Source organism: Solanum dulcamara, chromosome 5, assembly GCF_947179165.1.
Source record: "Solanum dulcamara chromosome 5, daSolDulc1.2, whole genome shotgun sequence".
Taxonomy (NCBI): Eukaryota; Viridiplantae; Streptophyta; class Magnoliopsida; order Solanales; family Solanaceae; genus Solanum; species Solanum dulcamara.
Window position 1 is genome coordinate 74605237 of NC_077241.1, and position 13780 is coordinate 74619016.

A 13780-nucleotide genomic window follows, 5' to 3' on the forward strand; every position below is an offset into this window, starting at 1 on the left:
AGCTCCAAAGTATTGTTTGATTTTTACTTAGGCAATTAATTAAGTAGTCCAAAATCATTTGCACTTACCAAAAAACCTTGTTGACGGAGGTTTAGAAGCTTAGTAGAGTAACTCATTATGTGTTGTCATTTGAGAAAATCCCAATGCATTTTGTTTAAGATACAAACAATGCTGTTTTTCCCTTATTTATTCTATGGAGATTCCTACTTCATTCCTCCGATCCTTCCTCTCAGCTCACCACGGTATGCTATTTCTTAAATTCTTATATTGGTAAAAGATTGAGTCTTGCTACTATTTTGTTATGGATAATGCATTTTCATCAGTTAGAGTTAATGGTCAAAAACACGCTCCTAAACTTTCGTGAGTTTCATACATCAACTATTCATTGTTATAGTTACCTACCTAAGCTATCACATCCTTTTGTGTCAAAACATATTTTTGTGGGTTGGGAACAATTATTTGGCCAACTCAGCATCATCGAGGTGTGTTTTAATAGTTTAACTAGGTAAAGGGAACTAAAGGAAATTGGATTGGGTCATCCATGTGGGTCAATTCGGATCCTTATTAATAAATAACTAATATATAATTATTATATATTTATTTATTAATTAAAAGGAATAGACATTGAAAAGTTGTGTCCTTTTAAGTTTATAAAAGGTTTCTCTTCTGAGAAACAACACATTTTATCTCAGAAAGAAAGAAACGCTTCTTCCTTCTTCCCTCTCCAATTCCTAAAAGGTTCCTGTGTGAAGATTTTTGTGAAGATTTCTTCTATGAAAAAGCGAACAACTGTAACAGGTATGCGATTATAGACTGTGGCTTTATATGATATAGTTCGTATTAGTATGTGATTATGCTGTTAGACTGACTCACCTATGCATCCCGACTAAGGATCCTGCAAACAATGTGTTTGATAGATTCTTCAGGAACAATGATAGTTAAGGTATGAAACTCGCGAAAAAATGATAGTTTGGATGTGATTTTGACCATCAACTGAAAAGTGAATTTGATGCATTTAGAATTTTGAGCTACAGAAATTTGTGTGTAATTTTGATATGTTCTCTCAAGATTAAAATGTTGGCTTTATGAAAAAATCTCATTTGTAAAATAGTCATTTAGCAAAAATTAGTTAAAATAAAGCCATTAAGCAAAATTTGGTTGAAGAATAAAGGAATCCTTCTCCTTATGCTAATCTTCTTTCGAGTTGTCCTAAAAAGTTTTACAGATAACCTTTTATAGCAAACATAGATTGCAAAATATGGTAAATGACCTGTTACAACATGTAAAATTACACCTATAATGTAAGTGAGTATTGTCCTGTTTACCATTCATATTCCTCAACCTCATGCAAGGTTTATGTTAAAAGTGATTTCATGGAACATTTTTCAAATGTAGATCTTAATTTTACCAATTGTTGGCTGGGGGTCCAATAAATCGAACTACCATGAGCACAGAAAAGACAACCACTACTCTGGAGGCTATCAACAATGAGACTGTTGATCTGGTAAATTTGGTTTTAAGTATTACAAAGCAATGAATTGTACTAAATCTTGTGATATGTGGAGTTCGACGCAAGTTGATATTCAAAGAAAAAATGAGGCAGACTAATATATTGTGTCTAATTCCCAATAAAAGTATTAGTCCTGATGAAAAAACTGTCGCTGATCATATGACGTGTTAATGAGAATGTTCTGATCTTTAATCTTTTATTCACTTTACAGGAAAACATTCCTATTAAGGAGGTTTTCGAGAATCTGAAATGTACAGAAGAGGGACTCAACTCCGCGGAGGTTGAGAAACGTCTAAATGTGTTTGGTCATAACAAACTCGAAGAGAAAAAGGTCTCTCCTCTTCAATACAATCCTTTTCCACCTTGAAGAAATTCTTCTAATTTGTATCTAAATATATATATATATCTTTCCACCCCACATTTGACAGGAGAGCAAAATACTAAAGTTCTTGGGATTCATGTGGAATCCTCTTTCATGGGTAATGGAAGCAGCAGCAATCATGGCTCTTTTTCTTCCACACGGAAAGGTAGATTACTTTGTGTTATCTACAAATTTGCATTAATGCCTTGTTGAGCTAAGTGTCTATCAGAAACAGCCTCTCTATCCAGCAAAGGTAGGGGTAAGGTTTGCGTACATCCTACGCTCCTCACACCCACTTGTGGGATTACACTGGGAATATATGTTGTTGTCTACAAGAGCATACAAGAATTTGGAAACTGATGTTTGTTGTATAAATTTTTGTTACAGCACAAGGGAGTTGATTACCAAGACTTTGTTGGCATTGTTGCACTACTTATCATAAACTCAACGATTAGTTTTATAGAAGAAAATAATGCTGGAAATGCTGCTGCAGCTCTTATGGCTCGGTTAGCTCCAAAAGCCAAGGTCAGATCTAGGTCAAAATACCATGACCTCTTCATGTAATTATTAAGGTCGCAATAGATTAATAGTACAAGAATATTCAATCATGTGTATCAGGTTTTACGGGATGGGAAATGGAATGAAGAGGATGCAGCCGTGTTGGTTCCTGGGGACATCATTAGCATAAAGCTCGGGGATATAATTCCAGCTGATGCGCGTCTACTTAATGGTGATCCATTGAAAATTGATCAGGTATCAGTTGAATCAATGATCTATGTCACAAGCAACTTGGCCTGAACGACTGGTTTTTAATTAAGAGTACCCCTGCAGTCTGCTCTTACAGGAGAGTCACTTCCAGTTACCAAAAATCCTGGAGATGGTGTATACTCTGGGTCAACATGTAAACAAGGTGAAATAGAAGCTGTTGTTATTGCTACCGGAGTTCACACTTTCTTTGGAAAGGCTGCTCATCTGGTGGAAAATACTACACACGTTGGACATTTTCAGAAGGTGAAGAGCACATATATTCTACTCGTAATTCCTTTATTCTAGGACCTAAACCCATAATATTGTACTAGTCAGAACTAATCCTACTTGAATGCACTGAAGTACGTGATGAGGCAGGTGTTAAATAGCATTAAGATCTTATTTGATGGTTTCAGGTATTAACTTCAATTGGTAACTTTTGCATCTGCTCTATTGCTACTGGTATGATTATTGAGCTCATTGTAATATTTGGGGGACAACATCGACATCCTCGTGAAGCTGTTGACAGCCTTCTTGTTCTGCTCATTGGTGGAATTCCCATTGCCATGCCAACAGTTCTCTCCGTAACTATGGCAATTGGTTCTCATCGACTATCCCAGCAGGTGTGTTGAGTTCCCGGTTTAATATATCGATTTGTTGATATGAAGAAAGTTTACACTATTCTAGAGTATCTGAAATTTTTAATAACTGACAAATAACTGATACCACCTATAATTGCAGGGAGCTATCACAAAACGAATGACAGCTATTGAGGAGATGGCGGGGATGGATGTCTTGTGCAGTGATAAAACGGGCACTCTAACTTTAAACAAGTTATCAGTGGACAAAAATCTGATTGAGGTGGTCCTTAAATCCTCTTTTAAGAGCTTTTTGTCAGATGTTCATCACTAAACTAAACTGATACTATCATAAGTTTAGTCTCATAACAATAATCATTAGATTGGAATGCCTATTGACTTTTGCAAATTCGATTCTGGAACACATATCCAAAATCCTATAGTACTGACATAGTGCAAAATTGTGATATAATCAGTACTTATTTGGTAATATTTTTTTATTGTGTTGCATTGAGCAATCAAAATGTCAAAACTAGTTGCATAGTAATATAAAATAACAACCTTCACCTCATGGCTTAAGAAGTCCTTAGATTTATACGGACAATAAGTGGCTCAAGCAATCACTTCATGATTCAGACTGTATTATGCAGATTAATGATAGATGAAACTTTAAGGAGGCGAATAAATTGTTTATGTGTTGCATTATTCCTGAGCAACCAGAAGTTTCTCATCAAACTATATTGATCAGTGCATTTTGTGAACCAAAAGTAGTTGATTTCAATCAAATTCTTATAGGTTTTTGCGAAAGATGTTGAAAAGGACATGGTAGTTTTGATGGCTGCCAGAGCTTCCCGGTTGGAGAACCAAGATGCAATTGATACTGCGATAGTATCCATGCTTGCTGACCCTAAGGAGGTACATGCTGCAACTGTTCAGCTTTTAGTCTCTTCATCCTAAAACAACTTGAAAAATGTAGACTTCTATATAGATCTAGGATTTAGTGCATTATTCCATTCTCTTCCACGGTATCCTCTCTTCACAGAGAGATGAAAAGTGAAACAAATTCAAGAGTTACTTAGTTAATAGAACTTTTTCAGAGCATTTCTGATGCATTTTAAATGGTCAAGAACCCTCTCATGCAAGTATGCTTTAGCTACTAAACTTCTATGAAAATCTTTTATCATTTTGTTACTGTGAAGAAGACTAATATTGTTCTATTTTAATTGATTTTCATGTAAGGCACGAGCTGGTATCACAGAGGTTCATTTCCTTCCATTCAATCCAACTGATAAGAGGACTGCTCTTACCTACCTAGACAGCGCGGGTAAAATGCACAGAGTGAGCAAAGGTGCTCCGGAGCAGGTAGAGACTGTATGCTTTAAAATAATTTCAATAAATAAGACTCTGAGAAGTCAGAACATTTACCATAAAGAACTTGATTACATACTTGCATGATTGATCAACACTAGTCATCTGTTGTCAGTCAATTTAGAGCACGTGACAGTAAAGGTTGCTGATTTTGGTTCGTATTCATCAGAACGGTGGAATGCAGTACCCACAGTTATTTCAACTCTTATTAAACTCTTCTGATATGTTCTCTGTAACTTTTAGATTTTGAACCTGGCTTGGAACAAATCAGACCTTCAAAATAGAGTGCATTCAGTGATAGATAAGTTTGCTGAGCGTGGGCTTCGATCCCTTGCAGTCGCTCGCCAGGTAATTAGGCCGCTGACTTGTAAATTTCAGTGAAGTTGTTGCTTACAAGATGATGACTGTTGTGAGTTTGTTTTTCGTATAGGAAGTACCAGAAGGTACAAAGGAAAGTCCTGGTGGACTTTGGGAATTTGTTGGTCTTCTCCCTCTCTTCGATCCACCACGTCATGACAGTGCTGAAACAATTAGAAGAGCTCTCGAACTCGGAGTTAGTGTTAAGATGATTACAGGTTTGCTCAACCGATAGCCCTTTTATCTCATTACCTTTTCTCGTTATAATGAGAAATAGCTGTTACTTCTCAACTGGTATGTGGACTCATATTCTAGCTGACTTGTGGTATTTTTACCAGGCGACCAGTTAGCTATAGGTAAAGAAACTGGGAGACGTCTAGGGATGGGTACGAACATGTATCCTTCATCGTTTTTGCTTGGAGAACAAAAGGATTCCTCAGCTGCAGTCCTTCCAATTGAAGAACTCATTGAAAGCGCTGATGGATTTGCCGGTGTCTTTCCTGGTAAGTTAGAGCGAAATACTCACTCCATTTCAATTTCTTTGTCTTTCCTTTTTGGTCCGTTTAAAAAAAATGCCTCTTTCCCTTTTTGGCAACTTTTTAATTTAAACTTCCACATGACATGTCTATGAAAACCAGATTCAAGGATATTTTAGTACATTCTACATATCTTTAATTTAAAACTACAAGATTCAAAAGTCTTTTTTACTTTCTTGAAATTTCTTGTCAAGTTAAAATCAAACAAATAATTTGAAATGGAGGGATTAGAGACTTTGAAATCTTTATTTTGTATCATAATCTGAATATATTATTCCTTGCAGAGCACAAGTACGAAATCGTAAGAATCTTACAAAGCAGGAAACACATTTGTGGTATGACTGGTGATGGAGTAAATGATGCACCTGCTCTGAAGAAAGCAGACATAGGAATTGCTGTAGCAGATGCAACAGATGCAGCTCGGGGTGCTTCGGATATAGTTCTGACAGAACCAGGACTAAGTGTTATTATCCATGCTGTATTGACAAGCCGTGCCATTTTCCAGAGAATGAAAAATTACACAGTTAATAAAATTCCACTTCATCCCACAGAGAAAATTATTCTAGTACTTTTCAGTATATCTTAACATAGTACTAATGCTTAATCTTCGTTTGTCCAGATATATGCAGTGTCCATCACAATTCGTATTGTGGTAAGTTACCCTTAGTCATTATATTCTGGAACCTGAACTATATGCGCGATAAAAAAAAGGGAGAACATATTCCTCCCTCTCTTTTGCAAAATGTAACTCATGTTTGTGATGACCAAACAGTTGGGATTCATGTTGCTGACTGCATTTTGGAAATTCAATTTCCCCCCCTTTATGGTCCTTGTCATTGCCATTCTCAATGATGGTGAGGGCTCACACGCGTCTTGGACATTTCACAACTTTAAAAGATTTTGATGATATTATATTCTTCCTCTATATTCATTTATTGAATCATCGTAAATTGTTTTGCAGGCACAATCATGACTATATCCAAGGACAGAGTCAAGCCATCTCCACTTCCTGACAGTTGGAAGCTCAGCGAAATCTTTGCAACAGGAATTGTGCTAGGCAGTTACCTTGCCTTGATGACCGCTTTATTCTTCTATTTAACTTTTGAGACCAGCTTCTTCGCGGTACTTTCCCCTTGTTACATCTATGCAACTTGGATAAATATTGAACGATGAATTAAGCTGATCATGTTCTTTTTTCTTCAGAACGCCTTTCACGTGGAAGATTTCAACAAACATATTCCAGATAATAAGGTCATCACTGATTCTCTAAATGCCAAACTAGCTTCAGCTGTGTATCTCCAAGTTAGCACCATCAGCCAAGCATTGATCTTTGTTACACGGTCGAGAGGATGGTCATTCATGGAAAGACCTGGCCTACTCCTTGTTGCTGCCTTTATTGTTGCTCAGATGGTAAGAATTTACCTTCTTTTTTCTCCTTCCCCTTTTGGGAATTAGTCACGTATCTAGTTGACCAACCCCGCAATTAATCTATAGGGGTCTCATTTTCACTCCTCGTTTCTCTTGCAGGTTGCAACTTTTATGTCTGCTATGGTTACATCAGTTAAATTTGCTGGTATTGAGAAGATTGGATGGAGATGGACCGGTGTGATTTGGTTGTTTAATATTATTACATATTTTCTTCTTGATCCCATCAAATTTGCTGTTCGATATGCTCTCAGTGGGAGAGCCTGGGGCTTACTACTGAACCAAAAGGTGAGCAACTATATGTTCTTCTTCACAAAGCCATATAATAATTTGATACTAGACATACATATAATGTAACGTATTTGTATTTGTCAGACGGCTTTCACCAACAGAAAGGACTTTGGTAAGGAAGCCCGCGAAGCAGCATGGGCTGCTGAACAGAGGACAATTCATGGCCTTCAGTCTGTAGAAACTAAAACATTTCCAGAGAATTACACTTTCAGGGAGATCAGTGTGATGGCTGAGGAAGCAAAAAGGCGCGCGGATATTGCAAGGTTAACATCGTTTCAACCTTTTTCTATAAGATTAGGTTCTAAGAGTGTCTTATAATCTCAAATTAGAAGCTGAACATGCCTACATTTAATTTTATCCTTCGTTGATAGTATCAATCTTTTTATTGTATTGTTCAACTTGACAGGTTGAGGGAACTTCACACACTTAAAGGGAGGGTAGAATCATTTGCAAAGCTTAGAGGATTAGATGTTGATCATGTCAATCCACATTACACCGTCTAACTAGAGGAGAGTCCTCCGATAAAGCTGCAGATACCATTCCCCTTTTCTCATTTGTGGAGTTCTTCTCTTCAATTTCGTTTGCATTTTTAGTTCATGATTTAGCTTGTGCAAAAAACTCCAACCATTTGCACAATATTGTCAATAAAAATCCAGCTTTTCCAGCTTCATTCTGTCGACTGCAGCAAAGTGCAAGTTTGAGTTAGTCCCCTTAATTAATTCTTTTGAGAGTCCACAGAAGCTGTGACAAGAAGAAGCACGCACCAAAAAGAGATTCAGTTACTATGCGATGTTGGACTGATGTAATGAAAGATTCATGGAATAGATTATTGAATTATACCAGTATTTGGAGTAAAGCTAAATACTTGTTTCTTCATAAATGTGCTGTTTGTTCTTTTAACTCTTCTTTATACAATCTTTAGTTTATGTGTTCATGAACTTCAAGTTATAGAGGCCGTTTGGATTGACTTATAGGCTGTTTATAAGTTGTTTTCAATTTTTTTTAAGTATTTTGTTGGTCTAACTTAAAGTCATTTTGTGCTTAAAATAAGCCCCAATAAATAGTTGGGTTTATTTAGATGAATTTATTTTAAGCAGTTTATAAGTTGAAAACAACTTATAAGTCAAAAAAAAAGTTGGTCTGCATCTACTTTTTTTTTTTTTTTTACTTATAAACAGTTTTCAACTTATAAACTGCTTAAAAATAACTCAATCCAAACAGACTAATAAACTACATACTTATAATGTACAGCAAGTTAAGAAGGGATCTGGGATGCTGTGTGGTATCAAGTGGCATACAACGAATTTTGTACAAGTAGTGTCTGTAGTCACAACTGGCAAAAATTCACACTTTTTATTGTACTTCCAAATGTGCTTTCTCATTAAAAAAATAGAACTTTTTAATCATAATTCCCATTAAATCAAAACATTAAAGTTTGTTAAGACCATTTTTATTACAGTATTTTATCTACCTAAAGTATTTTAATCATTCAAGTACCTATATAATATCGTTCCTATATGGATGCCAGTGATATGGGCATATCAATTGAGATAAGGCACCTAGTCATCGATGACTTGGACAAATAGTGGCAACACGTATGATAACTACTTTAATTTTTCACATGTTGGGAAAGCAGCCCCTTACCTATTAAGTTTAATTAATTGGCTTTATTATATACGTGTCACATCATGCATGATTCATGTGATAAAAAAGAAAATAAAAAAAATGTTTTAAGAAAATTAAAAAAATCTTTTTGATTTTTTACTCGGCATACAGAGTCCGTATTGGAATTTCGACCTCTGATTAAGAGTGAAGTAGTTTCATCAGAGGTCGAGATTCTAATACGGACTCTGTATGCCGAGTAAAAAATATATCTTAATCAAAAATCAAATAAGCATAATGTTTTATTCTTAATCAAAAAATTTAGTTTAAACTTTAATAATAAAATTTCATTAGTAATATCAAAAGAATTTAAGATTCGAGCTTTGAGAATAAAATTGCTTTAGACGGTGAGTATCTTCGCCCTAAGAGAACTTCTTGTTGCAAATTAAAATTAATCAACCCTAAAGAAGTACAAAACAGAGAAAAATAAGTTGTTTTTTCCCCTTAATTGTTAAAATCTTTGCATCCACTCAAATCATGCCAAAAAAATTTACATTTCCTGTTTCCTCTCTAATAAAAGTCTCTACAGTGACTTCATACTTGTCTTTCCTTTCAGTTTTACTTGCCCGTTTTCTATAATTAGTATTTGTTACTTACTACTAATAACATGATTTCATAAATATCTTTTCCACCTTATTTGTCTTTTAATAAAAAATTTCTAATTGAAGGTTCATTTTCCACCACAACATTTTGCCACCTAAGACTATGATACTTTTTCTTGGTAGTATTGTATTTGTACCTTAATTAAAATATCCCTTTCTTTTGTTCACTTGTTATTCCTCAGTTTTCACTTGTTTCTTCAAGATTTTTTAGTATTCTCCCATTGGTGGAATATGCCCAAGAAATTCTTGTTTTTTAAGTTGACAAGGGAGTTTGTCAATCTGCAGTTTTTTGTTTGTTTAAAAGACAAGAAAAAGGCTTTGTTTTTGTAGTGTGTAAAAGAATGGAGCTGAAATTGGTTGATTCCAAGTCATTATTTTTGTCTAATTTTGAGGTGATGAAATCTACCTTATTTCTTCACACAAAGCTAAGCTTTGGTCTTACTGGGACTCACAAGTTATGTTCTTGCACAGGTAATTTTCTAATGTGGGCAAAATGAGATTTTTTTTTCTGTTTTAGTGTTAATCATTCATCATTGTATGTCCTCTTTAGATTTTGGATTTTTCTTGGTTTAGTCAGAAGAATAAGCCCCCCCCCCCCCCCCACCCCCCCTTTAGCGCAACATTTTCATGAGCTTATTTTAAACTTATGCAGGCATTTTCTTGTTGCTTTGCTTAAGTTGTGGACTGTCCTTTTGTTGTCTTGTGTGCATTTTTGAGCTTATTCTTATTCAACCTAAAGGAGTGGAAAAGTTTCTTACTTGCAATTCATGTATAAAGAAGCTATGTTGCTCGAACTCTCCAAAATGATGTCACGCCAATGTGGGTCTTCCGAAAATGCACTACTTTTGGAGGATCCGACAGTCACCTGTCAACATTCTTGAAGAGTCCGAGCAACATAGCAAAGAAGGGGAGAAAAGTGCAATTTCCAGTTTTTGAATATTATCTGAGAAGACTTAAGCTTGTGTTTACCAAGTCTATCCCATTTGAGTCATGTTTGCCCTTTTGAGGATTTCGTAATCATTTATCTCCAGCCGAAAGCGTAGAGAACTTCGTGTGCTAGGGAAAGTGTTTTTCTTAGTTTTATTTCATATAATATTGGAATTAGACGAGTTTAAATAGAGTGGCATGGACAGTGAGGATTCATATATATATATATAGCCACCCACCTTGCTTGGGATTGAGGTGTTGTTGTCGTCTTTTGGCACCAAGTGATTACAATGGGGAGCATGAACTTGAAGTAGAACAATGTACCATGAGGTAGTACAAAGTGCATCTTTAGCTTAGAGGACTACACACTTGCTGTTTCATTAGACAAGACATGTTAGTTCTCACTACAGAATGTAGTGCCTAGATCTAAGATGATAACATTTCGTATGGTAATACCATAAATAGATGATATCAATTTGATACATGTTTGGGATTGAGGTGTCCGTAGTTTGGGATTGATATTGGCTTTTGCCTGTTTTACATCCAGGTGTTGTACTCAAGGCTTCTCGTTCAAGTGCTTCTTATGAAGCTGCAAGCTCAGTTAGCAAAGAGAATTTTATACTCGACGAATTTTCTTGTCAGATAAATGGAAAAAATTGTTCAGGACTGTATCTTAGAGACATAAGAGTTCTTGATGCTTCTGATGATGAATATGGAGGAATACTCATTAATCCACAAACACTACCATCAAATCCCAACATATTTGCATCTGTACTTCGTGAATCGCTGTCTCACTGGAAAATAAAGGTACTTCCTAAGCAGCAATAAAGATGTTGACCTCTCTTTATCTTTATTTAGAATTCCACAACACCTTTATGTTGTTTACTTATTATGTAGAGGAAGCTATTGCATTTTCATTTTTTGGCTTGTCCTATTGCCAAAATGCTTGTTGATTGGAGACGATTGGTGCCACCAGTCTGGTGTATCTTCAGATATAAATATATTATTACAGTTCATGGAACAACTAATTTCCAATTGACGTTGCACGCTGCAGGGTAAGAAAGGAGTTTGGCTTAAACTACCAGTCGAGAAATGTGATCTAGTTCCTATTGCAGTAAAGGTATTGACTATGAATATCTGAACACAGATAGCTTTTTTGAAGAACAAAGTTTATATCATGTTCCTTTAGGTTCCGATGCTAACTCTTCCTTCAAGCCAAACTCTAAAGTAACTAATTTCGTAGGAAGGATTTCAATACCATCACGCAGAAAGAGGTTATCTCATGATGACATATTGGCTTCCCGATGATCCCTGCATGCTTCCTTCTAATGCATCTCATCAAGTTGGAGTTGGGGGTTTTGTGATCAACGACAAAAACGAGGTATTAGATTTTAGAAGACACTCCTAAATATAATATATTGTTTCTACAGTCCCTTGACCTAGAGAAATGGCTGCTTTAGGTGCTTGTCGTACAAGAAAAACATTCTGCACCAGCTCTTTCAGGCCTATGGAAAATACCAACTGGTTTCATTCTTGCGGTATGTTCTGGTTACAATTTTGTTTGTTAACAACAGTAAATATAGGAACATGAAATCTTTGCCTCAATCCCTAAACTCATTCTACCTTTTAATGCCAATATCAGTCGGAGGAGATCTATACAGGAGTTGTGAGAGAAGTGAAGGAGGAGACTGGGGTACGTACTCATAGGAACATATTTTCCCTATAAATATGTAATCTAAAACGAGTATTCGCAATCTTAACTATGATTTTTTCTGGTTATCTTTCCAGATTGATACTGAATTTGTGGAGGTTATGGCTTTCAGGTGAAAAAAGTTTGTACTCTTTAAATGGCCATGATTCTATCTCTATGAAAAGTGGATACTTGATGCCTTTTTAGGAGGAAAGAACTAGCAAGAATAAAAACACGAATACGAACATGTTATTTATCCAAGCTAAAGATTTGGTCAAACACATAGTATTTTTCCAAACTTCATTCATCATGATTTTCACTTCTTGCTTCTGATTAGACATTTGTACAAAGGATGTGAACCTAATTAATTTTTTGTTCGTTCTACAAAATGAAAACCTATTGAACAGACCTTGAGTATTATCTAACACTAGTTGTTGACTTACATTTTCCGAAGAACAGACCATTATTCAATTTAATTACTGTTCTTTTTCAGGCATGCTCACAATGTAGCTTTTGAAAAGTCGGATTTATTCTTCATCTGCCTTTTAAGACCCCTGTCAACAAGAATCGTGGTTGATGATCTGGAAATTCAGGCAGCCAAGGTAAAGCATATTAAAAAAAATCCGTCATTTATGAATTTTATATACTTGTATCTCCCCTCTTCCAATTTCAATGATACATTGTTATATCCATATTATATACTTGTATCTCTCCGTTATCAGTACTCCTGGAGTAAAGAAACGATAAAACCTCAAGAATATTGAGAAACAATTTATGAGCATACAACGATATACTTTATGAAATCAGTCTCAGCGTGCCATAAAAACATGTCTAAGCTGCTTACATTTGCAAGCAAACCGGTTGCATTTTCATTCACGTCTAAGCTGCTTGTCTTTACAATTCAGTGGATGCCTCTAGTCAAATTCGTCGAGCAGCCACTAATTCAAGCAGATAGCATGTTCAAAAAAGTCATAGACATTTGCATTGCTCGGCTGGGAAAACGTTACTGTGGATTATCTGTCCATCAACTAGCTTCTACATTTGATGGTAAACTATCCTCCCTGTACTTCAACACGGTTGAAGATTCAGATTCGAACTGTAAAGCCAACTAGTGCCACAATCAGAATTTGTGATGCATTTTTATCTCTCAACTTCCCTTTCGATGAAGATGGACCAAGTTAAACACAATATACACCAATTGTTCATCTATGACATGTAATAGAAAGATATCTTGACTATCTGATGTACCCGAAAAAATAAGAAAAAAGTCAGGGAGTTAATATATAGTGTATCTATCTTCTGCTGAGGACATGGCACTCTGTAAATATATAACATCTATATTTCTGCCTCTTCAATAGTATCTTTCTTTGCCCTTATTATGGTGTTGCTACTAGAGTGAAGTGTCTTTGAACGCCCTTCATCGAAAAAATTATATTGAGTATATAGAAATTATACTATGTATATAGGTTAAAAGTTACTCATTATACATATATATATCAAACTTTGAACATTCTTGGTGAAAATCCCGCCATTGTTTCATCCCCCATCATAATCTTAGTACATCCAACAATTTCTAGTCAATGCACCTATTAGAACCCGACAATCCCTGTATGGAATTACCATTGTTTTGCTTCGCATGTACTCTCGGGTCACCACTCCTCCGAGTAGGACAAAGTGAAAGGAGAAGAGACTCATCTCCCCCTACTTTGTCAATCACAGTCGTCTC

At 35.7% G+C, this 13780-nt stretch overlaps 2 protein-coding genes across 2 annotated transcripts; both read left to right on the forward strand.

The window, feature by feature from the left end:
* Positions 1-1444: 1444 nt before the first annotated feature.
* Positions 1445-8010, forward strand: LOC129888506 (plasma membrane ATPase 1-like). The gene is made up of 21 exons (XM_055963468.1): positions 1445-1504; positions 1722-1841; positions 1939-2037; positions 2259-2396; positions 2490-2624; positions 2703-2882; positions 3035-3241; positions 3360-3479; positions 3992-4111; positions 4436-4558; positions 4808-4912; positions 4995-5139; positions 5260-5424; positions 5742-5980; positions 6077-6109; positions 6230-6311; positions 6419-6579; positions 6661-6867; positions 6985-7170; positions 7258-7436; positions 7580-8010. Exons 1-21 carry the CDS (start codon positions 1445-1447, stop codon positions 7674-7676), a joined length of 2901 nt encoding a protein of 966 aa, XP_055819443.1. The 3' UTR covers positions 7677-8010.
* A 1592-nt stretch (positions 8011-9602) lies between these two features.
* LOC129889812 (nudix hydrolase 8-like) lies at positions 9603-13430 on the forward strand. Its single transcript, XM_055965265.1, has 9 exons — positions 9603-9908; positions 10912-11171; positions 11419-11484; positions 11608-11745; positions 11825-11902; positions 12007-12057; positions 12153-12187; positions 12548-12656; positions 12960-13430. The coding sequence occupies exons 1-9, from the start codon at positions 9779-9781 to the stop codon at positions 13164-13166; spliced, it is 1074 nt and encodes a 357-aa protein (XP_055821240.1). The 5' UTR covers positions 9603-9778; the 3' UTR covers positions 13167-13430.
* Positions 13431-13780: the final 350 nt, after the last annotated feature.

Coding starts and splice junctions, on each gene's coding strand:
- LOC129888506 (XM_055963468.1), top strand. CDS start 1,445: ATGAGCACAGAAAAGACAACCACTACTCTGGAGGCTATCAACAATGAG. Junction 2,038..2,258: donor TTTTTCTTCCACACGGAAAG/GTAGATTACTTT, acceptor TTTTTGTTACAG/CACAAGGGAGTTGATTACCA. Junction 4,913..4,994: donor CCCTTGCAGTCGCTCGCCAG/GTAATTAGGCCG, acceptor TTTTTCGTATAG/GAAGTACCAGAAGGTACAAA.
- LOC129889812 (XM_055965265.1), top strand. CDS start 9,779: ATGGAGCTGAAATTGGTTGATTCCAAGTCATTATTTTTGTCTAATTTT. Junction 11,746..11,824: donor TGATCAACGACAAAAACGAG/GTATTAGATTTT, acceptor TGGCTGCTTTAG/GTGCTTGTCGTACAAGAAAA. Junction 11,903..12,006: donor CAACTGGTTTCATTCTTGCG/GTATGTTCTGGT, acceptor TGCCAATATCAG/TCGGAGGAGATCTATACAGG.